General features: G+C 49.3%; 2 protein-coding genes across 6 annotated transcripts; one reads left to right on the top strand and one right to left on the bottom strand.

The window, feature by feature from the left end:
• Positions 1 to 865: 865 nt before the first annotated feature.
• FNDC8 (fibronectin type III domain containing 8) lies at positions 866 to 7,455 on the bottom strand. The gene is made up of 4 exons (XM_036341745.1): positions 7,250 to 7,455; positions 3,498 to 3,867; positions 1,619 to 1,855; positions 866 to 1,076 (listed from the first exon to the last, which is right to left on the bottom strand). Exons 1-4 carry the CDS (start codon positions 7,453 to 7,455, stop codon positions 924 to 926), a joined length of 966 nt encoding a protein of 321 aa, XP_036197638.1. The 3' UTR covers positions 866 to 923.
• A 1,799-nt stretch (positions 7,456 to 9,254) lies between these two features.
• Positions 9,255 to 21,499, top strand: RAD51D (RAD51 paralog D). Of its 5 annotated transcripts, none has more exons than XM_036341850.1 (10): positions 9,255 to 9,446; positions 9,755 to 9,816; positions 10,020 to 10,138; positions 13,857 to 13,938; positions 14,178 to 14,312; positions 14,812 to 14,907; positions 17,985 to 18,075; positions 18,200 to 18,270; positions 20,533 to 20,697; positions 20,912 to 21,499. In XM_036341850.1, exons 1-10 carry the CDS (start codon positions 9,365 to 9,367, stop codon positions 20,993 to 20,995), a joined length of 987 nt encoding a protein of 328 aa, XP_036197743.1. In that variant the 5' UTR covers positions 9,255 to 9,364; the 3' UTR covers positions 20,996 to 21,499. The 5 variants fall into 5 exon arrangements, with proteins under 5 accessions (XP_036197743.1, XP_036197742.1, XP_036197746.1 ...); XM_036341849.1 differs by having other exon boundaries at positions 9,255 to 9,456; positions 9,687 to 9,816; XM_036341853.1 differs by lacking the exon at positions 10,020 to 10,138 and having other exon boundaries at positions 9,324 to 9,446; positions 9,687 to 9,816.
• Positions 21,500 to 25,898: the final 4,399 nt, after the last annotated feature.

The following is a 25,898-nucleotide window of genomic DNA, read 5'->3' as shown; positions in this document are numbered from 1 at the left end:
TTCTAATCTCGTGTTCCCTCACCTGCCCCACCCTCTTCTGTGCTTCTATATATCCCTCCTAGTAGCCCTGCAGCTGGTCTCGTGTGTGTGTGTGTGTGTGTGTGTGTGTGTGTGTCTGTGTCTGTGTGTGTCTGTCTGTGTCTGTCTGTGTCTGTGTGTCTGTGTGTGTCTCTGTGTGTGTGTGTCTCTGTGTGTGTGTGTGTCTGTGTGTGTGTGTGTCTGTGTCTGTGTCTGTGTGTGTCTCTGTGTGTGTGTTTTAATCCTCACCCGAGGATATTTTCTCCATTGATTTTTTTACCCCCTGGAGGGTGGGAGGGGGGGGGGCGTGGGAGAGAAACATCGATTGGTTGCTTCCCGCATGTGCCCTGACCAGGGCTGGGGATCAAGCCTGCAACTGAGGTATGTGCCCTTGACCAGGAATTGAACTCAAGTCCCTTTGGTCCACAGGCCAACGCTCTAACCACTGGGAAAAACGGGCCAGGGCACGTCCCCGTATTTTTTTTTATAAGGAAACAGCCCGGGAAGTTTAAATGGTTTGCCCATGCCCTCACATCCAAGAAGAGCCAGAATTAAATCTGGCACTGCCCCAAAGATGGTGTAATTTGCACCATGTCCCTCCAGAGCTCGTCTGATGCTGATGGTGTGCGGACTGCCGCCACCTCTGCCCAACGTTGCTGTTTTTCCTGGCGTGTGTTTTAGTCTGGGTGCCGGTCTCTTCCTCCCATGGGGAAGAAAGAGGGTGGTGCTGGCAGAGCCGGGCAGGAGGAGGTGGTGGCTGTGCACAGCATGAAGCGGAATGGAGAGGTGCTGCGTGACCTGCAGTTCTTTAATGAGGGACCTGGACTTAGCCTGGATCTGGGGAGGGGTGCCTGCAGCTGTGGGCAGTGGCTGACCTGGCCTGCAGTGCCCTGGCACCCTCTCCCTTAGTAGGGAAACAGGTTTTCCAGATCCTCCAGCCTCCGCATCTCAGCCTGCCTCATGGTCACCGTTTTCCTCTGCGATTCCTTGCGCCGCACGGTGATCTGGATGGGGTTGTTCTCCGGGAAGCTGGTCAGGTCGTTGGCCACGGTTGCAAACTGAAAGCACACAAGAGAACGCCTCAGACTTCCTTCCCAGACCTGACCTCTCTCTTTGCCACCCCCGGTTTGTTTGTTAAATGGGATCTTAGGTAGCATCACCAACCTACCTGTCAGCACCAGAAACGGGTACAAGGAGGCATGATTCAAACCTGTGATATTTCCAACCACAGGCCTGTGGACTCGGGCCTCTCCCCGACCCCATGCCCCTACCCACCCCAGGCTGCTCCCTTCTTTGTCCCCCTTCAGCCCAGCCTCTGTCCTGTATCTGTCAATGCCCTTGACTTCCTGACCCATTCACAATCATTGGTACCCGTGATAGTGATGCTGCTGAGTACATTAGTTTGCATTCCCAGTGGGCACCAGAAGTGGGTTAATCCTCAAGCCTCCCAGAAGAGAGCAACTCGGAGGTGAAGTGTATTTGCACAGGTAGAAGGAAAGCAAGCAGGGAGATGTCTTGGGGGTATAGGGTGTCCCCAACCTCCAAAGCCCCTGGTGTAGACCTCTCCCTAACCCCGGGGGCCCCATCTTTCAGGGCTCACTTTGTAGGGCTTGCACCACTTCCCCGCCCCGGCTGTGTTGACGGCACGGACGATGAGGCAGTAACTTGTGTTAGGCTTCAGCTCCATCAGCTTGACAGTGGTACCCAAGATCTTGTGGAAGATCCACGGGCAATTCTTTGTCTTGGGAAACTCATTGTCCTTTTTCTTGGCCATCTCCTGCAACAGGACCTGGTAGAAACTGACCGGCTGCCTGCTCATGGCATAGGTCCAGGAAATCTAGTGGGGAAGAGAGCCCCCAAGGCTTCCTCAGAGCTGGCCCGGGCTGTCCTCCCATCATCCCGACTCGCACCACTCACCCCCACATGGGTGGGAATGGCCCTCTTCCATCCCCTGTTCCTGCTGGAGCTGAGGCAAGTCTGATGGGAGGTGCAAGGTGCGCCAACTGGATGTGGAACCACCAGCGCAAAGCATTTGCGGCTCTCCCTGCACAGCCCCACCCACCTTGGAGTGTGCCTTCATTCCATTTCTTCTAGACCAGCACTTTTTCAACCAGTGCGCCCCAAGAATTGTTAAAACGTGCAATACCTGACACTAAATAGTCAACCGGTACCATGGCACATGCATGTTTTGAAAATTCTTGCAGCACATCAGGGTGGAGAATCGCTGTTCTAGACACGTCAGTTGAGAGGGGCCTTAAGAGATGGTCTTGTCCACCTCACTCATTGCATATGGGGTTAAAGGTTCAGAGGGCAAGTGGCTGGCCCATGGTCACATAGCAATTACGTGACAGGGATCAAACCAGTAGCTCCAGAGCCCATGTGCTTGGTACTACAGCAGCGGTTGCCAAGCAAGCCTGACGAAGGACCCCAGGGAGTTTCAGTAGCACTGCAGATCCCCGGCCTGCTGTCTCCTGGCCGCCCTCCCATTCACAGTTTCTCCCCTGTCTAGGCCAAGTACCATTCACAGTTTCTCCCCTGTCTAGGCCAAGTACGCAGTTCTCAAACTGGTGTGGGTGAGAATACCCTGGGGGACTTGTTAAGACAGATTGCTGCTCCCTGCCCTGACAGTCTGTGATTCCGTCCGGTGGGAGGGGGAGTGAAACTTAAATGTGTAGCTAGCTGCCAGGTGATGCTGACCCTGCTGGTGGTCTGGGAACCACACTTTTGAGCAATGCTGCTCTAGGCCTTCCAACAATGGAGCTTCCAGATTTATCTTCCTAAAACACAGCTCAGGTTGCTCCCATCACCAGAAATCAAGCTCTGCAAAAAGCTGCTCTCTGTTGCTTACAGAAAAGTCTAAAGTAGTCTGACTTCAGAGGACTTCTGGAAAATGACCCCACGCTAACTTTCCCCATCTATTCCGCTAGGACAGCGCTTCTCCACCTGGGTTCCGGGGCCATCAGCACCACCTGGGAATTTGTTAGATTCTCAGCCCCCACCCCCCAGGCCTACTGAATCAACCAGATGAGGTCCAGAATCTTGTTTTCAGCAAGATGGTCAGATCTGCAGGCACAGCAAAGTGTGCATTGGGGCGTGGGTGTTTGCTCCCCCACTTTCCCACCGATGACCCTTAGCTAGTGTCAGCCCCTCCAGGCAATGGCTTTCCCCCATCTCTAGATGTTTAAACCCTACCTCTACCCCAGCTCCAGTGTTACCAAGCGCTAATTCCTGCACCTGGAAGTAATGTATCTTCCCCTCTGACTTCCTGGTGGGCTTGATCTGAACTCTTCCTACAGCAATGAGCCCTTTCTAGCTTGCGCTGGAGTTCCTTACAAACATGCCCTGTCTCCTAACCTATGAACTCGAGGTCAGAATGCAGTTGTTAGGCATCTTCACACACCCCCAGAGCTCAGCTCAGTGCCTGGCACATTGGGGATAGACAGTAAGCCTTTGCCACATGCATGAGGAAGGAAACGCACCACGGCCGTGTAATCGCTGACTGTGTGTTCACAGATAAAGGGCGTCTCTGGCACATCCGTGACCACGGAGGACTTTGAGGATGTTGAGGAGGTGTCTGTGTCCAGCTCAGGGTTGTCAAGGTCCAGCAGGCCCTCGGGGGCTATTTGGGACTTAGTTTGACGGGGGCAGAAGGCCAGGTCCTCCTTTTCTGGATTCTTGGCCACCGAGGTGATGCTGAGCTTGTTCAGCTCGCCTTCCAGCAACCCTGCAAAGAAGCTGCTGTTGGGCTGGGTCACGGCCAGTTTGATGGGATTCAACAAGGTAGATGAGACGGGGGAGATGCTGGTGTCATCGGAGCTGCATTCAGATTCCTCCCCTGGCATCGCCTTCCTGGAGTGCGAGGGGAGACAGGTGAGCACCCAGCCAGCCCATGCAGCCTGGAAGCTCCCGGAGGCCAGGCCTTGGGCCTGACTTACAAGGGTCCCAGCTACTTCTGAACAGCTCAGAACATCCTCACTGCTGTGCAGCAGTGCATCTATCCACCGGGGCACAATGCCAAGTGCAGATTCCTGGTCCCTGGTAGGGATGGAACTGGGGAAACTGCTAAAGTTAATAGGATCCTCAGACGACTCTGATGCAGGTGTTCTGAGAACCACAATATGAGAAACTGCTAAAACTTTAAGGCTTCCCTGCACAGTAGGGTGCAAAGTCCCAGGGAAGGACCACAATGGTCTATTGAGGGATGGAAAAGTTGGAAACATATCTTAAAAATAAATAAATTAGGCTTTACTAATATGTATTCACTAATATTTAATGTAGTTACTAATTTATTTAGAATTTATAACATTTAACATTAATATATAGCATATAAAATTAACAAATACACATATATTGGGATGAATGCTCAAAAACTTTTTCCTTCCATTCTAATTTTTTAAAATCATGACCTATTTTAGATATAGCCAAAGACAGCAAGAATAATATATTAGCCTGGCAAGTGTGGCTCAGTAGTTGAGCATCGACCTCTGAACCAGGAGGTCATGGTTCAATTCCTGGTCAGGGCACATGCCTGGGTTGTGGGCTCAATTCCCAGTGGGGGGCGTGCAGGAGGCAGCTGATCAGTGGCTCTCTCATCGATGTTTCTCTCTCTGAAAGCAATAAGAAATAATATATTAATATAATATATTAAACCTATGTGATCGTGTCAACTAATATCACCCCAATAAATTTAATTTTAAAAAAATAATATATTAAGCTTTTATTTAGCCATCATCCAGCTTCAGAACTAAAGCCTCATCAGTATAGTTGAAGCCCACTGGATTCTTCTCTCCCCACCTTACTCAGAGATAACCAGTACAGTAAGTTTAAAATTTTTGTGTTTATTATTCCGCATGTGTTGTTGCATATGTACGTTATCCCTAAGCAAGATATATTTTGCATATTTTTAAATATGTTTTTATCGATTTCAGAGAGGGGAAGGGAGAGAGAGAAACATCAGTGATGAGAGAAAATCATCAATTGGCTGCCTCCTGCACGCCCCACACTGGGGATCGAACCTACAACCTAGGCATGTGCCCTGACTGGGAATTGAACCATGATCTCCCGGTTCACAGTCAGTGCTCAACCACTGAGCAACAGCATCCAGGACATATTTCTAAACTTTACATAAATAAGTGGTATCATTCAGCACATATCCATCAGCAGCTTGTCTTTTCAGTCAGCATTGTTTTTTTCTATTCATCTGTATTACACAGTAGCTCTGGTTTAATCATTTTAACTGTTCTTCGGTTTTTCATTACAGGCATATCTGTATTGTTACTAATTATTTGCTATTAAAAAAGGAAAACCTTGTACAGGTTTCCACTATTTAAATATTTTTTTTACCAATGAAGTGCAGAACCCCCCCAAATTGGCTTTCATATCTTTTTTTTAATCTACCTTTACCCAAAGTAAGGAATACATATTACATGGCAACCTAGTATACTCATACATACACATAACACTAAAGCACACTGCACAAACCAGTTCTTCCTCTATGTGTGATGTGCTCTGGAACTTGTTATTCTGTTTAATTTCATTTTTATGATACCGGTCTCCACCAACCAGAATGAGTTCCTGACCCATCAATGGGTCACAACCCACAGTTTGAAGAGCACTTGTCTAGAAAGAGCAGTCAGGGCCCCACGGTGAGTTGATGGCAGGCTTGGAACTAGAACCCAGATCCCCTAGGCCCCAGCCTTCCCCATGCTATGCAATTCCCATCTGCCCCTGGCACTTTCTGCCTCATCTCCTCTGCTTCCTACCCTCAGCTGCTCTGGCCAAGTCAGCAACCAACACGCTCCCCTGGGTCCCTTACGCCAGGGCTGCTTCTGGCTTCATGGTTGACTGATGGACTAAATATTTCCTCCCTGAGCTCCAGCTCCATTGACCTCCTCCTAAGAGACCCTGATCAGCCCAAACCTTCTGTGCTAGCCCATCCGTGATGGGCATTTGGAATAGATGATTCCCCCACCAAGGTCATTGTAGGTGGAAGAGTCTGAGTACTGATGCCATTTATACTTCAGGTTGTCCTAATGGATCTGTTTTAGACTTACTTTGTCAAAAGACCAGTGCTGATGTGGGCATGGAAGGCAGCTAGCACTGGACTGTATGCTGCACATGCTCTCTTCTGGTATTTCAATAGCCCTGCTGGATGAGCGTTAGCCCCAATTTCCAGATGAGGGACTAATCTTACCTACAGCCATATACTAAGTAGTAGAACTTGGATTTGAACTTAGACTCATAGCCCTAGGTCTTCCCACTAGAGCATGAAGTTTCCATCACTTTAGCCATACCTGCTACTTGCAGGCTTCTTAGGAAATGGACACCATACCCCTTTCATATAATCAGGACCAGCTACAAAGTTTGTGGGTCCCTTCAAAAATTATTAAGAATATCAAGAGAATAACAGCAAAACATTCAACTAAGCACAGGGCCTTCTAAATGTGGGTCTGTGTGTGACTATAAAGGTCACACACACTGAAACTGACCTGCAGATAACTTCTCAGGCCACCCCTTCACTACTATCATATCAACACTACTACCACCCTTCCCGGCTCTCCCCTTCCTAGACATTCAGCTCACATATCACTTCCTCCAAGAAGCCTCCCTTAACTGTATCTTCTCCCAAGCTATACTAAGCCTCCTCCATTTTCTCAAGGTGTCTGGTCATAGCACAGACTATGCTGTATTATTCTTGATTCTTCACACACACACACACACACACACACACACACACACACACACACACCAGGCTGGGAGCTTCTTGAATCCTGGGCCAGACACCTTACAGGAGCTCAAAGAGTTTTGTGGAATGAAGTAAAGGGAACCCAGAACTATCAAGGAGAAGCAGTTAACCTCAGTCTGAAGACAGGTTATTGGGGGGCCATAATCAGGAAGGGGAAGGCACCAAAAGGGAGGATTGAGAGAGGGGAGCCATGGAAGAGTGGAAGGGGTGTCTTGGGGGGGGGGGAGGACCCTAACTAGACTAAGGGGATGAGGAGCACTGTCAACAAATCTCTGACTAATCCCAGAAGGCCTCCTGGAGAAAGAGGCCTACATGTGTCTAAGAACTGACATGGGCCCAGGAATCCATGGTGCAACCTGCACACATGCTGTCCCTGGGAGTCCAGGGCCCAGGTTGTGACAGGTCCAGGAAGTACCTCTTCTTCAAGCCTCTCCCACCCGCAGCTCCAGCCTTAGCAAGGAGGACAGAACCCGGCGTGTATCTTACGGTCGATTGGGAAGGTTGATGGTATCTTCCTTCATGAATGTAATCAAACTGCCCCTTGAGGAAAGAGGGAGTCCTTTGGTGGCAACCATCCTGTTCATAGACTTGGGGTTTAGAAAGGGCTCCGACATTTGATTCAAAACGAGAGTCTCCTTTTTCATCATGTTCTCCTCCCCATCTCCCACTTTACAGAACACCTCTGATGCCATCGAGTTTGTTTGGGACCACAGCCGACAACCAAGCTGACAGGAAGTAGAGAGAAACTGGGGGCAGGGGACCCAGCCTTAGTTTGGCTGGGATGGGGGTGCAATGAGCTGACTTCATAATCATCGCAGAGTGTAACAATTAGGGGACAGCCTCCCCCTTGATCTGAGGCTGCTGCCACCCAGGGCCAGGACCAGGGCCTGGAGCGAGGTAGAGCCAAGGAACAGACTGCATCCCCTTCCAGCTCCAATGCTCCGTGGCTCAGCAGCCCTGGCCTTCTGCAAAGATCTCAAAGGCTCCCCACCTATGATACCCTTTGGAGCTGCCCTGGGAAGGAGGAGAACGGTGGGGAGAAAGGCACCCTGGCATGGAGAGAGGAGACACTGGGACGGGTCTTTGGGACTGGGGGACTGTGGAATGCTGAGGCACCATGTCCAGAAATTCTAGGCAGCAAACCCTCACTGTGTCCAGTCTGTAGGCAGAGGGAAAACAGAGATGATCCATGGGATTCATGGCTCCCATATACCCGGGTTTTACTGCTAGAATTCTAAATGTGTCACATGGGTGCTCCTGGGTTGAGTGACAGCGGAGGATGCTGCCGAGGGAAACAGAGATGGACCAGACGTTATTTCTGTTCTCAAGGAAACCACTCTCCGGTAGAAAAACATGCACGCAACTTCGGGGATGGGAAGAGAAGCTGTTAAAGCAGCACAGGCTCTGCACTTAGATGTGAATTTGTCGCTCTAAGTCAGCCGCGGGCAAACTATGGCCCGCGGGCCGGATCCGGCCCGTTTGAAATGAATAAAACTAAAAAAAAAAAAGACCGTACCCTTTTATGTAATGATGTTTACTTTAAATTTATATTAGTTCACACAAACACTCCATCCATGCTTTTGTTCCGGCCCTCTGGTCCAGTTTAAGAACCCATTGTGGCCCTCGAGTCAAAAAGTTTGCCCACCCCTGCTAAGTCCAGTCCTGCCCTCACAGGCTCAGTCATCTTTGGCCCCCGACTTCACCTCCCCAGCCTGTTTCCTCATCTGAGAACTAGGGGTAAAAACAGCGCCCATCTCACGGGGTCATGAGGAGATAACCCTGTAAGGTTGTTTTGTTTCTTGCAGAGGATGAGGCAAAAGCAAAGGACATTCAAAATAACTAGTCCTACGTTCTGTGTTTTATGTAGTCAGGGTTTTTGTTATTTTTTTCCAAACGGTATTTATAAAAAAATGTTCCATATAGAGAAGCTGCCCTGGCGGGTGTGGCTCAGTCGCATGGGTGCTGTCCCCGTGCACCCTAAGGTTGCGGGTTCCGTTCCTGGTCAGCGCACATACCTGGGTTGCAGTCTGATCCCTGGTCAGGGAGTGTACCGAAGGCAACCAGTGTTTCTCTCTCACACTGGTGTTTCTCTCTCTCCCTCCCATTCTCTCTAAAAATTAAGTACAGAGACTCAGGTGCCGTCTGTCCTCTGCTGTTTCTTAGCACTCAGCATAGACTCTGCAATATCCTACCTGGTTGATTTCATTCCTCCTCACTGTCTTGCCCCCACTAACAGGTAGGGCCCCTGAGCACAGGGACTGGGGGAACCTTCTGGCCTAGCGTTTAGAGCAGAGGTACACGGGTGGGTCTGCGTGCGTGTTCGGGGAAGGGGGGAGAGGCGAATGTGGGTGCCCAAGTGTGCACGGGCCTTCCGGGCTTGCTTCGCCCCAGCCGGCGGGCCGCGGGAGGTCGCGCATCCGCCCGCTCGGCCAGCAGGTGGCGCTGCCCGCCGGCTCCGCAGCCTGGAAGCCGGAAGAGGCGGTGCGGCCCGGGCTGGCGGCCCCGGGAGCGGGAGACCGGCACCCTCGGCGCCGCCCGTCCGGGCTCCGGAAAAGGGTGCCGCGGGGCGTCTGGAGAGGGCGGCGCCGGGCCCCAGGGAACATGGGCGTGCTCAGGGCCGGGCTCTGCCCAGGCCTCACCCAGGACGTGGTCCAGCTCCTGAGGAGCCACGGGATCAAGACAGGTGACCGCGTGTGCGTGCCACCCAGCTGGGCACACCGCGGGGGCCGCCCCGCGCCCTGCAGACCTGGGCGGGGGCCGGCCCTCCCTCCCTCTGCTCCCCACCCTTCGGGGGAGCCAGGCCTCCAACGGGTCGGAGCCCTTGCTGTGTGCCCAGTCCCAGGCCCGGGCCTGCGGCCCTGTGGGTTCCCCAGGCTCCCTAAGATAGGCTGCCTCAAGGGAGCCCTGTCACCCCACTTTGCAGATGGGTAAAAGCCAAGCATGGGCAGCCCCGCCCTTCGTGCCGATCAACCACGCGTGTTTTGCTTTCAGTGGTGGACCTGGCTTCCGCAGACCTGGAAGAGGTCGCGCAGAAGTGTGGCTTGTCTTACAAGGTGAGCTGATGACCTCCTTCAAACCTGGGTGCCTCCAAATGTCTGTCCCTGAGCCAAGGGAGCGAGCACAGGGTGCTCGGAGGTTCATGAGGAGGGGACGGGGACCTGCGGGGCTCTGGGGTGCCCCCTCCCTTGCCTGGTCGTTGCTCCTTGCTGGGGTTCAAGTGCCCCGGCCCATCTGGAGTTGCCTCGCCCCTTCGCAGGCCTTGGTTGCCCTGAGGCGGGTGCTGCTGGCTCAGTTCTCAGCCTTCCCCTGCAATGGCGCCGATCTCTACGAGGAACTGAAGACCGCCACTGCCATCCTGTCCACTGGCATTGGAAGGTGTGTATGTGCCCGTGGGGAAGGAGGTGAGAGCCGAGGCTATGGATATTTCCGGCTTGGCTCTTGATGCTTGAGTCTCTAGAGCAAGCATGTCAAACTCGCGGCCCATGGGCCGCATGCTTCGTTTATTTGGCCTGTGTTAGTTAGCCTTTGAGTTTGACACGCTTGGTCTAGAGATCAGGGGTGAGGGCAGCAGGGACTGATGGTCAGGGCTCCTGAGTTCTTACCTTATAGCAGGGCTTCTCAACCTCACACTCCTGACATTGGTTTGGTGCATCATTATTTGGTGGTGGGGAGAGGATATCTGGTGAGCTGGAGGATGTTTGGCGGAATTCCTCACCTCTGTCCACTAGGTGCTAGTAGCACCTCCCTCCTCCCCAAATTGTGCAATCAAAAATGTCTCCAGAGCCCTGGCAGGTGTGGCTCGGTTGGTTGGAGTGTCCTCCTGTACACCAAAAGGTGGTGGGTTCTATTCCCTGCCAGGCACATAACCAGGTTGAGGTTCCATCCCTGGTCAGGGCGTGCGGGAGGCCAACATTCGATGTTTCTAACTGTTAGAGAGATGTTAGAGTCTAACATCTATGTTTTTCTCGCTCTCTTTTTCTCTTTCTCCCTTCCTCTCTATCAAATCAATTTTTAAAAATGTCTCCAGACATTGCCAAATGACCCCCGAGAAACAAAATTGCCCCTGATTGATCACCGCTGTCTTATAACACACAAGATGTCAGTATTTCATTATCATTCAGCAGATCAGAGCAACTCTTCTTCGGCCCTACGTCATATTTCACTTAAGAATAAGACAAGAAAGAACATACAGAACTAACATTTATTGAATGCCTACTATGTGCCAGCCAAACCAGCTGGGGCTGTAATTCATTCTTTCAAGAATATTTATTGAGTGCTTACTTTAAATATGCCAGAGCCCAAGCCTCCACAGACAATTTAATCAAACTCTCTGGGGGCGAGACCCCGGCATCAGTATTTTTTGAAGCTCCCAGGAGTCTCCAGGGTGCAGGCAAGTTTGGGAACCGCTAATACTTGCCTCTTAAAACACACACATGTTTTCATTGATTTCAGAGAGAGGAAGGGAGAGGGAGAGAGAGAGAGAGAAAAATGGATCAGCTGCCTTCTGCACACCCTCCACATGGGATCAAGCCCAAAACCAGGGCATGTGCCCAGACTGGGAATTGAACCGGTGACTCCTGGTGCGTGGGATAACGCTCAAGCAACTAAGCCACACCAGCCGGGCAATACCTGCCTCTTTTTAAAACTCCTTTGGTGCCCTGACAGGTGTGGCTCAGTTGGGGGCCACAGCTGGAGAAGCACTGCTGTGATGCGACTGGGGTTCTCTGGTCTCAGTGGGAGGATCCAGGAATTGCAGAGCCTGACGCCTTTTTAAACAGAGGCAGGGACAGCTGTCCTAAGATGCTGCAGGGCTGCAGTGTTCTGACTGGCAGGGGCCTGTGGCTATAATCACGGGGTCCCTGGACCTGAAATAGATGGGGTGCTTACTAAGGTGCTACTTGGCATGTACATAGGGGTCATGGGAGGTCACAGAACTATTTCCGAGGACTGGCACCTGTGAAGGTGATTGTAGGGTGAGCGGAGGGATGCTTGTGGTCAGGACCCGGAGGCATTGGGATGGGCTCTGGTCTAGGAGAATCTTCAGCCAGTAGGTTGGGCAGGACATGGAGGGTGGTTAGTGCCCTGTTTCATGGTGGTTCAGGGACAGAACTCGGATTAGGAATTGGCCGTGTCTTGAGTTTTATCCCAAGGCTTCCACAGCCGGGGTTCCAATAATAATAGGACTAAATAGCATGTTCTATAGCTTATTTCTCTGGGACCATTTATTGTGGCAGTGTTGTGCCAGTGTTGCACAGTGCCTGGATGTAATACTGAACAAGGGCCAGTTCTTGCCCCAGGGTGCTCTGGGCCACATGGGAAAGACAGACAAAAACAAGTAAATAGAAAATAATTCCAAACCCCTAGAACTAATACGTGAATAGAGCAAGGTTGCAGGACATAAGAGTAACACATAAAAATCAATTGCATTTCTATATACTCAAAATGAACATGTGGAAATGGAAGTTAAAAACACAATGCCGTTTAAAATTGCTTCCAAGAAAATGAAATACTTAGGTCTACCTCTAACAAAACAGATATAGGATCGATATGCTGAAAATTAAAAATTGCTGATGAGCCCTGGCCAGGTGGTTTAGTTGGTTAGAGCATCGTCCCAATGCACCAAGGTTGTGGGTTCGATCCTCAGTCAGGGCACATACTGGAATCAACCAGTGAATACATAAATAAGAGGCACAGCAAATTGGTGTTTCTCTCTCTCTTTTTGTCTTTCTTCCTTTCTCCCCCTCCCTCCCTCTCAAAATTAATCAATTGTATTTTTTTAAATTGCTGATAAAAGAAATCAAAGAGAACCCAAATAAATAGAGGGACATATTGTATTTGTGGATTGGGAGACTAAACATAGCAAAGATATCAATTCTTCCCAAAATGATTTATAGATTTAATGCAGTTCCTACCAAAAATCCCAGCAAGGTTATCTGTAGAAATAGGCTTATTCTAATAATTTGATGGAAGAGCCAATGGCCTAGAACAGCTAAAACAATTTTGAAAAAGAAGAATAAAGTTGGAGGAACCATTCTAGCAAATGTTAAAGCTTACTATATAGCTGCAGTAATCAAGACAAATGTGGTATTGGCAAAGAGATAGGCATACAGATCAATGGAGCGGAATAGAGAACCCAGAAATAGACCCCAGATATGTCCGACTGATTTTTGACTAAGATGCAAAAACATTTCAGTGGAGGAGGAATATAGCCTTTTGAACAAATGGTGTTAGAGCTAGTGAACATCTCAGGTAATAAATAAATAAACCTAAAATTGAAAATGGATCATGGACTTAAATGTGAAACTTAAAACTATCCATCTTTTAGAACAAAACAGGAGATAATCTTTGGGAACTAAGCATATAGTTCTTAGACTTGACATGAAAGTATGAGCAATAGAAAGATTGATAATACATTTTTTTAAAAAGTCAAAATGAAAAACTGATCAAAATTTAAAACTTCCTCTGCAAAAGAGGATGAAAAGGTGATCTATAAAGTGGGGAAAATATTTTAAAGCCACATACTCAACAAGGGACTTGCATCTAGAATACATAAAGAATTCTTAAACCTCAACAGAAACACAAACAGTCCAATTAGAAAATGGGCAAAAGACATGAACAGATACTTCACCAAAGAGGACATTCAGGTGGCAAATAATCACATAAAGGAATCTTGGACATCATTGTTCATTAGGGAAATGTAAATTAAGACACACTGAGATATGACTACACACTTAGCAGAATGATTAAAGTAAGAATGGTGAGCACTGGCTGGTTTTGCTCAGTTGTTAGAGCAAACTGTGACCCCCTGGTTCATAGGTTGACGCTCAACCACTGAGCCACGCTGGCCTGGCTGGAGAGATGATTTTTAAGCTGCCACCGAAAGGATGAGGAGGGCTCACGGAGGAACATTTAGCCATGCCCTTTCCCCAAAGGAAACTCTTCCTAGAGAAACCTCCTGGCCAGAGACATTGAGAACATCTCCGGACAGAACCAGTGCTAGGAAGTAATGTCTTGCTTTTCTTCTTGGCTACTAATTCCCTCCCTACTCCGTAGTACCCTGGGTTGATCCTCTTCCTTCCTCTTCTGCCATCAGCCTAGACAAACTGCTTGATGCTGGTCTCTATACTGGAGAAGTGACTGAGATCGTAGGAGTCCCAGGTAGCGGCAAAACCCAGGTAACACATACAGCTAGAAGCCAGAGGATTGGGAGAGGTGGGTGCATGATCCTGGATCCCCAGGGAAGCTTCTGCCAGTAGATTGTGACTCAGAGCTTGGAAGAGAGTAGATGGGTGGTGAGGAGTGGGTCTTGAACTTGACCCATTCATGTCACTGGGATCTGAATAGATTTGATGCAGAGCTCCCATCCTGGGCAATATGAGGGCTCAAGTTCACCCAATGCCCGGTCTCTACTCAGGTATGTCTTTGTGTGGCTGCAAATGTGGCCCATGGCCTGCAGCAGAACGTCCTATATGTTGATTCCAATGGAGGGCTGACAGCCTCCCGCATCCTCCAGCTACTTCAGGCCAGAACCCCAGATGAGGAAGAGCAGGTAAGGGGTAGGACTGCTGGATTCCCTTAAAGCCGTGAACAAAGACCCCATGATCCCTTACATTATAAGGATCTTAGCCTTGGAGGAGTTGTCCTTTCTGGCTTTGAAACTTGCTGTTCTATGAATACTTCCTGTATCCTTCCGGTCTCCCTGTTGTAACACCATCCCAACTTGGATGCTGTTCACACATGATCCCCCCAGCTCCTTGCATACCTTAATTCAGGGCTGGCAAATACCCAGTGTCAGTGTTCCTATCCCATTTCTTGCCCAGGGCAGACACCACCATCAGTCCTATCACTCTTTCCCACTGTGCTCTGACTTAGCTTTGCAGCTCAGCACCCAGTCAGCCACCACTGTGAGAACTGCCCCATTAGACAAAGCGTACTTGGCATCCTGGGCCTGAGTCCTTATATCCTGCTCAGCCTTAAAACCCCCCTTCGTCTTGCTGGACCCTGCTCCCTCTTACCCAAAGCCCCCCTCCTCTTTCCCACCCCTTCAGGCAGGAGCCCTCCAGAGGATCCAGGTGGTGCGTGCCTTTGACATCTTCCAGATGCTGGATGTGCTGCAGGGCCTCCGAGGTGCTGTGGCCCAGCAGGTGAGTCTGCTGTTCCGCTCCTCCCAGCTTCACCCAGCTGGCCGGGTGCTGTCTATATGTGGGCAGGTGTCCCCCTACAGACTCTCTGGAAATGCAGATGTGCAATCTGGTGACTGCAGCTGGGCTTGCCACTCCCAGGATGGGATGCTGAGTGCTTAATTCATTCCTGAGTGCCTCGTTGTGTACACACTCCTCTGCCCCACTAAACAGTAAGCCCCTTGAGTGCCAGGATCATGTCATACTCATCTCTGCATTCCTCCAATGGATCCGTTTTCAGCTGCACGTAAACGAGTATGACTGACAGATCCTTAAACTTTGAGGACATTTAATTATCTCACATGAGTCTGCAGGTTGGCAGGGCCACATTAGTAGGGCTTGAGGCTGGTATGTGTGATTCTCTTGCTCTTTTCCCTTGTGATTGCAAAGTGGCTGCTATTGATCTAAGCCTCATATATTTTTAAAAAATAATATATTTTTTTAATTGATTTCAGAGAGGAAGGGAGAGGGAGAGAGAGATAGAAATATCAACAATGAGAGAGAATCATTGATTGGTTGCCTCCTGCACACCCCACACTGGGGATCGTGCCCGAAACCCTGGGCATGTGCCCTGACTGGGAATCAAACCATGATCTCCTGGTTCATAGGTTGATGCTCAACTACTGAGCCACACTGGTCGGGCTAAGCCTCATATTTTTATACATCACATCCACATTCAGGGCAGTGAAAGGAGATGCCTCTTTTTTTTGTACTTCTTCCCCTTTTATGAGGGAAGAAAATCTCTGAAACCTGCTAGCAGACTGCCCATTTCCCCTTGCATCTAATTGGCCAAAACTGAGTTATATGTGCATCTTAGACCAGGGGTTGGGCCCACCTTCCCTGATGTCAGAAGATTTGTGTCCAGTACCCCACCACATTTGGAGTTGTGTTAACAAGCAAGTGGGGTTCGGAATGGCATTTGGGTTGGTTCCCTGCAAACCTGCAAAGTGTTTAGACAGGATTTGGTGCACTGATTTATAGACTATTAGATTTGGAAGACACCTTAGAATCGTTTAATTCATCTTAAATGTTTTCCTTCACCCCAAAGCATGACATGTTCCTATGGGCATACCCAGGATTGTATATCATTTTTACAAACTTTAGAACATAAAATAGTTGAACAGCTACTTGCCAGGGGCTGACCCTGAAGTGAATAGGACTCACTTCAGTGGGGCTCTGGTGCCCAGTGATGCCCACCCCTGGAGTGTGTCGCTGGTGGAGGTGATTGGGTGGTACTCCAGCGTGGTCTGAAGCTGTCCACCAGGCGGGGGGGGGGAGGGGGGCAACATGCAGTCTTATCTTACATAACACTAGAGGCCCAATGGATGAAATTAGTGCAAGAGTAGGCCTTCCTTTCCCCAGCTGCCGGCACCTCTGGCACCGGGACCCGGGCTTCCCTTCAGCCACTGGCAGGCACCCAGGAACCGGGCTTCCCTCGCAGCCCCAGCTTCATGTGGAAGGTCATCCGGAAGGACGTCTGGTCTAATTAGCACATTATGCTTTTATTATTATAGATAACCTTCACCATGTAGCATAGCCTAATTAAGAGAGTGACACTCCAATACCTTTGCCATTTTAGTCAGAAGTAAGTCGCAGGACACATCCATGGTCAAGGGGAGGGGATTATACAAGGGCGTGAGAACCTGAAGGTGGGGATCGTGGGGGCCACTTAAGGCTCTGCCTGCCACAGATGACCTGGAAGTGACGAACAGGGAAAGGCTTGCTGTCCCATTTTAACCAGAGATTTCAACCTGCTCTCCCAGAGAGTAAGGAAGGGCTAAGCCAATTTCAGTTGTAGCTTCTCTCTTTCTGCCATCCTCTCTTAGATAAGCTGGTGACTGGCCAAGAGTCAGTAAGTGGAAGACCAAGGAAGACGTGCCAGAGACAGAGCAGATGATGCTGAATATCTACTAGTTAAGACTCGGCTCACGTGAAGTGAAAAAAAAGTTGAGAAAACAGTCAGCAAATGACTTGGATATAAGGAGTAAGGGAGAAGAGAAGCATCAAAAATAGGTCCAAAAAAAAACAAAACCCCCAAAATAGAAAAGAAAAAAAAACACACAGGAAGATGCTAATGCTTGTGTAGAGACAAAAAATTATGATTTAGCAGATGGCTGTCTGTATAGTCCACATTTGGAACCATTTTAGATACAGAAACTGAGGCCCTAGAAGCATGATCTGGAAGGCGACAGTGAAGTGAAGAGAAAGCTAAGCTCGAAGGAAGTTGCGACTCTGAAAAGTGAGCAGAAGAGGGAAAGAGGGGCCTGACCGGCTGGTCAGGGGCCCGCCATAAGGAGAAAGGTGGCCACTAAGAAAATCCCTGACCAGGGGTCACAACGCTGAACAGGGATTTCTCAAATCTAATGGTTTTAAGGTATCTGGGACGTCCTGTGATTTAAACCTTCTCTATCCGCCCAAAACGTCAGTAAAATCTCTTATATGTACAAATGAGATTGAGGGAAAAAGACATTGATGAAATTGGATGATACCTACATAGCTGTATTTGATCAGGGAAGGTTCTCACTAGTTTCTTTTTTCTTTTCTTTTTTTTAAACATATTTTATTGATTTTTTACAGAGAGGATAGAGAGTTAGAAACATCGATGAGAGAGAAACATCGATCAGCTGCCTCCTGCACACCTCCTACTGGGAATGTGCCCGCAACCAAGGTACATGGCCTTGACCGGAATCGAACCTGGGACCCTTGAGTCCGCAGGCTCACGCTCTATCCACTGAGCCAAAGCGGTTAGGGCCTCACCAGTTTCTTTAAAAAAAATGTTTTTATTGATTTCAGAGAGGAAGGGAGAGGGAGAGAGGGATAGAAACATCAATGATGAGAATCATTGATCGGCTGCCTCCTGCATGCCCCCTACTGGGGATTGAGCCCGCAACCCGGGCATGTGGTTGGTGGGGTGGTTGTTCAATCACTGAGCCACACTGGTTGGGCTCTTACCAGTTTATATTAGAATCAAGCTTGTGTTGTAATGGGCGCCCCCTAGAGGCCAAGTGGTTGATGACACCTGCTTCCCCCCAACCCCTTAGGTGAGCCATTCTTCAGGAACTGTGAAGGTGGTCATTGTGGACTCCGTCACCGCCGTGGTCTCCCCACTTCTGGGAGGTCAGCAGAGGGAAGGTGAGTGATGTGTGTGGCAGAGCCCAGGGTCAGAGACGTGACCTTGTCTCCCAGCTCTGGAGTCCAGTCTCCAGCCAGCCCAGTCCCTAATGCCCTGCTCCCTCCCACTCTGCCTTTCCTCCAGGCTTGGCCTTGATGATGCAGCTGGCCTTGGAGCTGAAGACCCTGGCCCGGGACCTTGGCGTGGCTGTGGTGGTGAGGAAGGGGGCGTGGCCAGCGTGCTTGTCTTACCTCTGATCCCTGGGCTTCACCAAGAGGGAAGATGAACCTGATTTCTAGCTGTGGCCAGAAATTTATTTCCCTTAAACGGCAGTTTCTTTATTGCCGTATACAACAGTTTCTGGACCCCCAAAATGGCCCTTGAGGGAAGGGTCACAGCCCAACCTCCCTGGGTCATCTAGAGCACTGGACCATGAGGGGACCCACCTATCACAGCCTTGTCTCCTGTCTAGACTGCAATCAAGAGATAGAATATCTATTTCTATCACCTCAGAAAGGTGCCCTGGGCATGTGCCCTGACTGGAAATCAAAGCCTGACCTCCTGGTTCATAGGTCAACACTGAGCCACACCGACAGGGCCAGATTGCCATTTTGAGCAGTTACCTATTATCTTGTTTAATACCTATGTCACAGGGTCAGCAAACCTTTTCTATTAAGAGTGAGGTAGTAAATATTTGAGGCTTTATGACTATACTAGAGGCCCGGTGCACGAAATTCATGCACGGATAACAGATAGGGTCCCTACGCCTGGCCAGCGATCAGGGCCAATTAGGGCCTTCTAGCTGCTGGCTAGGGTCTTCATTCATTCCACGCTGCCCCCGAAGGTCAGCGCACATCATAGCGAGCGATCGAACTCCCGGTCAGTTGAACTCCCGAGGGGACACTTTGCATATTGGACTTTTATATATAGACCAGAGGCCTGGCACATGAAATTTGTGCATGGGTACAGTCCCTAGGCCTGGCCTGCGATCAAGGCCATCTTCCCCAGCTGCCCACAGCTGGCCCTGCCCCCCGCCACCACCCACCCCTGGTTCCCTGCTCGCCATCGGGCAATTGGAGCCTGCCGGCCAGGAGGAGGGACCAAGAGGTCAGCCATTCCCGCCCGCTGCAGGTTGCCCTCTGTGTGTGGGGCAACCAGCAGGGTAGGGGCCTTGGCCTGCATCCCCCATCACCTACCCCTGGTTCCCTGTTCACCACTGGGCAATGGGAGCCTGCTGGCCGGGGAAAGGGACCGAGAGGTGGTCAGTGCTGCCTCATAGTGACTGGTCAAGTGGTCGTTCTGCTGTTAGGGTCAATTTGCATATTACCCTTTTGTCATATAGGATGGTCTATGTCTCAGTTACTCAACTCTGCCTATATAGCATGAGAGCAGGTGTAGAGAATACCAAACAAATGGGCAGGGCTGTCTTCCAAGAAAACCTGATTTTATAAAACAATTTTTGGGCCAGATGTGGCCTGTGAGCAATAGTTTGCTGACTGCTGATGTACCATAACAATCTATTTCTTGATTTGGAGCCTATAGATTGTTAGTGGTTTTCCTTTATTTTATTTTTATTTTGTTTTCCCTATTTTAAACAAAATTCTAGTGAACACCCTTATACCTAAATCTCTTTGAACATCTCATATTATTTTCTCAAACACCTAAAGGTATAATTACTGAGTGAGAGATATATATATTTTTTTAAGATCTAGAGATGACTTTGCCAAATTTCCAGGCAGGATTAATAATTGCATACCCACCAGCAGTGAAAGAGGATCTGTTTCCCTATTCTTTTGTTCTTATACTGGGTTCCAGGGCCTCCCTCTCCTGACTTTCGGTTATGTGATCACCTGCTGGATGCTATGCTCTGGCCTAGGCAGTGAGGATTCAATGATGAACAAGTCATAACCCTTGCCCTGGGGTGAGTGTTGGGTGGTGGGGGGGGGGGGATTGGAGGGTGAGGAGAACCTGATCAAGAGGATGCTGTGAGGCTTGGTTTGCTTACCTATGAGCCTGGGCAGAGTAGAGCTGGCCAAGCAGATTAGGAACCCCTTTCCAAAACTACTCCCCTTCCATATACAGAGATGCACCCCCTGACACAAAGGGCTGATTGGACATGGTCTCAGGAAGCCTGTCTGCTGGGGTGGGGGTGGGGGTGGGGGTAAGGGTAGTACACTCAAGACCACCACTGGCCCCCCTTCGGGAAAGTGCAGACAGCACTGCTTATTCCCAGACACATGCCCCATCACCTGAGTTGGAGTCAAGCTTGAGGCTTTGTGGTTTAGTGGAAAGCGCTGTGCACAAGTCAGGAGCCCGGGGTCTGGTTCAGGACCTGCGTGGATAAGTTCTGGAGTCTTGGGGAAGGAGTTTCTCCATGCTAGGCCTCAACGCTCCCATCTGTAAAACGAAGGCGTCGGAACAGATGTCCTCTCGACTAGCATTATGGATCTGTAAGCCTCTGATTCTTTCTGCCGCAGGTGACCAACCACATGACCCGAGACAGGGACAGCGGGAAGCTTAAACCTGCCTTGGGTCGCTCCTGGAGCTTCGTGCCCAGCACCCGGATCGTCCTGGCCATCGGCGAAGGAGCAGGAGCACCGGGCAGGCAGCGCACGGCGTGTCTGACCAAATCTCCCCGTCTGGTGAGTCAGTCCCAGCAGAAAATAAAACTAATAATAACAATAAATAAAAATGAAACGAATAACAATAAACCGAAAAGAAATCATCTGGGCCCTTGAGGGGAGTGTCTATGCCCATAGCTGTCTTAGAGAGGAATTCGTGGATGCTGAGAACTTGCAACTAAAAGCTTGGGTTGCTTAACTCAAAAACGTACCTCTCCTTCCTGTCTTCTTCCAGCCAACAGGTTCCCAGGAGACGGTAGACATTGGGACCTGGGGGGCTCTGGAGCAGAGCCCACTGTTACAGGGAGAGCAGACATGACTGTGCTGTTGACTGGGAAGGGAGAGGCCTCGAGGCCCCGGCTCTCCTGTGCAGGAACGCCTGCTGTTCACTGCCAGCCAGCTCTTGGGATGCAGGACACGCTCTCCGGCCCGGCAGAAGGGAATCTCAGATTCCTCATTTGTTCTCTCTGTGGAAACATATAGAGGATGGCAAGAGGCTGTAGTGGAGGACCCAGAAATTCATGCTGGAGCCAAGTTTTCTTCCCTGGTTTCTACCATGCGTGTGTCTATTGGAGCCAAGTTCATTCACTCTGGCGTGGGGCATCTCTGAAGAGGCACGCTAGTGACTGGATGGTAACCCCACGCATCACCATCGTGCCTGAACTCCATCCGAATACAGTGACTGAACCATGAAACTTGCCTTTGCTTCTTTTGTTTGTTTGTTTGTTTTGCCTCTGTTTTTCCATCTGTAAAACGAGGCTCTCTTCCCCTTAGCTCTGTTTTTGAGTTACTGAGTTGAAATAAATGCAAAAACTCTTCTTCATCTATGTCCTGCTCTTAAAAATATAAAAAGGAAATTTCCTGAGCCCCAGATCCACCTCATTTCCCCCCAGAATGTTGCTTCCTTCCCGACCCCCGACCCCCCCAGTTTCCACCAGTGGGGAGAACCCTATTAGTCCTCTTTGGCTCTTGCTGATTTGGTTTCATACACCTGCAAGCATCACCAGAGCCAGGTGAGACAGGGAGCTCGCTACTGTCCCAGGGATATTATCTAATGAAGGGAAGATGTGACCTCCTAGTGAATCCAGACACTTGCATAATATGCATGATGCCCTGTGGGGCCCCTCCATAGGACAGAGTACCCGGAGGTGCCGAACCATGTATGGCCTTGCCCATAAACAGACAGAGGAGAATTTGCTCAGTCAATAGAGCCAGCTGGGAAAATTGATGCTGGCATAAATAATACATGGCAAATCTAGTCTTCATGCAGAAATTCATTGCCGGTGGCTCCGAGATGCAATATAATTACCCTTCTCTTCCAGCCAGCTGTACCAGGGCGTAGTGCCCTAGTGTTTGAAATAACCCCCCACCCCACTCCCCCTGTCTGTTACCTGCACCGTAGCCATCCGTCTGAGAGCTGTCACCCTGGCTGGAAGGAGAGGAGGACAGCGGGGACGGGGAAAACAAAAGACAAAGTAGAGAAATGGCCCTAGCTGGTTTGGCTCAGTGGATAGAGCGTCAGCCTGCAGACTGAAGGGTCCCAGGTTCGATTCCCGTCAAGGGCATGTACCTTGGCTGTGGGCACATCCCCAGTAGGGGGCGTGCAGGAGGCTGCTGATCAATGTTTCTCTCTCATCAATGTTTCTTTTTTTTTTTTTTTTTTTTTAATATTTATTGATTTTTTACAGAGAGGAAGGGAGAGAGAGAGTTAGAAACATCGATGAGAGAGAAACATCGATCAGCTGCCTCCTGCACGCCCCCTACTGGGGATCAAGCCTGCAACCCAGGTATGTACCCTTGACCAGAATCGAACCCGGGACCCTTAAGTCTGAAGGTCGATGCTCTATCCACGGAGCCAAACCAGCTAGGGCTTTTCAGTATCCTTATCCTGTGAGCGGTTGGCACATTTCTGCAGCCGTGGTAGGAAACAGTACTTTACGCTGAAAAATCCCTGCCACTCTTACCGTTTGGGCATCCTGAGCCCACGCAGACATCACCAACCAATCAAGCATTCTTTTCTGCGGAGCTCCCAGTATTTTGCAGTTCTTCTCCACATAGCACTCCAGGTAACCACAGCCAATCAGTTGGACTTGGCATTCAGCGTGGAACCTGGTTGCCACCTCTGCCCTGGGGAGATCTGCCATGTTTCCAGGTGCTTAGCCTCTGACTGAGGACCCTAGAATAATGGGGTTTGAGAGGCCTGTAAAGGTCACCTGTCCCATCCTGTGACTTAACAGAGAAGGAAACTGAGCCCCAAAGAAGAGTAGGGCAGCCCCAGTAGTAGAGCAGGGCTGGAACCCAGAACTCCTGATTTCTAGGCCAGGCCTCTGTCTCCACATTGCCTTTACTTTCCAAACCACACAGTTCTATGCCCACTGGGGCACTTACTCCAGCTGAAGGCCCGGCACCCCTCAAGCCCAGGTGGCATCTCTGGCCACAGGAAGGCGCCCCATTCACTGCTGTGCCAGGCCACCCTGTGGACTTTCTGCAGGACCCGGCCCCTCGTACTTGCTTCCTCCTTGGCCTTGCTCTTGGACCAGGACTTCCTTGCCCCACGTGCTGCCGCTGCACACTCTGCTCTGGGCACATTGGACAGTCCCAAGCATGCCTCAGGCCAGGCTGGCTCTTCTTCCTGCTTATGTGCTGCCTCTGCCCACCCCCACCCCCCACTGTGGCTGGTGCATCCACACTGACATCTTCCCTTTCTTATGCCTCCGTGGTGGCCAGATAGACATTTCTCATAACCCCCCTGTACCATTCTCTCATCCTTTCTGTTTATCTGTCCACGAACTCAAGATCCACTTTAAGGGCTCCCATGTCAAATTTTCTTTTGTTCACCCAGCCGGTGTGGCTCAGTGGTTGGGTGTCAACCTATGAATCAGGAGATCACAGTTTGATTCCTGGTTAGGGCACATGCCTCGGCAGTGTGGGAAGTGCAGGAGGCAGCCAATCAATGATTCTTTCATTGATGTTTTTATCTCCCTCTCCCTTCCTCTCTGAAATCAAATATATATATATATATATATATATATATATTTTTTTTTTTTAAAGAGTCTTTTTCATTCTGCCCTGATAGCAGTATAGACTACTTATCCCAACCTCTTTTCAGCTTAGCTCACCATAAAAAGCTGGACCAGAGATCTATTTTATCAGCTCTTTCCGATTTTCCGTAATGGAATCTGTGAAAGAATGACAAACACTCAGAGAAGGGATATATCATTGGTATTAAAGTCAACTGGAGCCTTAGGGGGAAATATAATTGAATAAAAGCAATAGGGTCTAATGTCCCTGAGTTATGAGCCAGGAGGAGATAAGGGATTTAGATACATATCCACTAGGTTTTCCTGTGTTTTGTCACGGAGTTGTACTGCATAGAGTTAAAACTGTTCAAATCTGTGTGTTGGGGATGAATATTGGAGAAGGCTGTGTGATGCATGGGGCTTACAATAGAGCTAGGTATAGTATTCATCAAACACCACTCTCAAAAAAGTGCTTTCCCTGATTTTTTTTTCTTCTCCTATTGCATTGGCTAGACTAGCTTCCAGGACTAAGTTGAATAGAAGCAACAATAGCCATTGTCCCTGTTCCTGACATGAGTGGGCTGTTTCCAGTATTTTATCACTAAGTAAGATGTTGTAGGTTCCTCATTTAATCAAGGTAAAGACCTCATTGCATTTCCTGTTTGTCCTAAAGAAGGGAGGTCAGGTTCTGGCCATTATATTTGTCATGTATAGAGTTCTCTCTCCCAGCCAATGGAAGGTCCATGTATCCTGAAGCTGTACAGCTGCACTTTAGCTGCTGCACAAGTTTGATTCCTTGAGTAGCCTTTGAGTCCTATCTTTCCCCTGACTCTCTGTAGTCTCTGGGTGTAATAGCCTCAATTTAAGCTTAGGTTTTGCCAGAAGACAATAGGACTGTACTGAAAAGCTATAAAGGGACAAGATTTTTTTACATCTCAAATAACTTGGGTCTTAACGCTGACACTCACTTGCTGTATCTCATTGGATGATTTAGCCTCTTTAAGCCTTTGCTTTTTTTTTTTTTTTTTTAATAGAGAGAGGAAGATGGGGGGAGGGAGAGAGAGAGAGGAGATTGATTTGTTGTTTCACTATTTGTGCATTCATTGGTTGATTCTTGTATGTGCCCTGACCAGGAATTGAACCTGGAACCTTGATATATCTGGACGATGCTCTCATCAACGGAACTACCTGGCTAGGGCCTCTTTAAGCCCTAGTTTCATTGTCTGTGAAATGGAGAAAATAAAAACTGCTACGTAGACTTGCTTTAGGGTCATATAGCTTAGGAAAGTACTGAATGTTTTTCCAGCATAAAATAAGCACTCATATCGTTGAGACTTATGATGCCTGGGAGATACTAGTGACAGCTACCTTCCGTCAAGGCAAGGCCAGCTTCATGGTAGTGTGACCAATGCAGTTGCACAGTCCTGTGCTTAGATTAATGCTCTGCCATTGCCATCCCGAAGTTCTTAATACTTTTTGAACAAGGGTCCAACATTTTGCACTGTGCCCCGCAAAGCATGTAGCCAGGCCCGTCTCCAAGAATGAATAGAGCCCTAGCCGGCTTGGCTCAGTGGATAGAGCATTGGCCTGCGGACTGAAGGGTCCCAGGTTCGATTCCGGCCAAGGGCACATGCCTGGGTTGCGGGCTCCATTCCCAATGTGGGGTGTGCAGGAGGCAGCCAATCAATGATTCTCTCTCATCATTGATGTTTCTATCTCTCTCCTCCCTTCCTCTCTGAAATCAATAAAGAAATATATTTTTTTTTTAAAAAAAGAATGAATAGAACTCTTGTACTTCTCTTCTCTTTGGGAAATACCCCCAGCACTGATTTTGTTGTTGTTGTTAATCCTCACCAGAGGATATTTTTCCATTGATTTTTTTTTTTTTTTTTTTTTTTTTTAAGAAAGAATGGAAGAGAAAGGGAAAGATGTAGAGAAACACATCAATTGGTTGCCTCTTGCACAAGCCCTGACCAGGGCCTGGGCCTGGGCCCGGGAAGGAGTCTGCAACCAAGGTACATGCCCTTGACGGGAATCGAACCCGGGACCCTTTGATTCTCAGGCCAACGCTCTATCCACTGAGCCAAACTGGTTAGGGCCCCTCCACTGATTTCTCAGGGAATGGCTTCCCCCAGAGAGTAACCTCTCATAGAAAAACTGGGGTTAGCATCCTGTGTCTCTTTACTTCTACCTGTTCCATTC

Source organism: Myotis myotis, unplaced genomic scaffold, assembly GCF_014108235.1.
Source record: "Myotis myotis isolate mMyoMyo1 unplaced genomic scaffold, mMyoMyo1.p scaffold_m19_p_17, whole genome shotgun sequence".
NCBI classification, from domain to species: domain Eukaryota; kingdom Metazoa; phylum Chordata; class Mammalia; order Chiroptera; family Vespertilionidae; genus Myotis; species Myotis myotis.
Note: the sequence above shows the minus strand (reverse complement) of the source record. Positions and strands in the feature narration are given on the sequence as shown.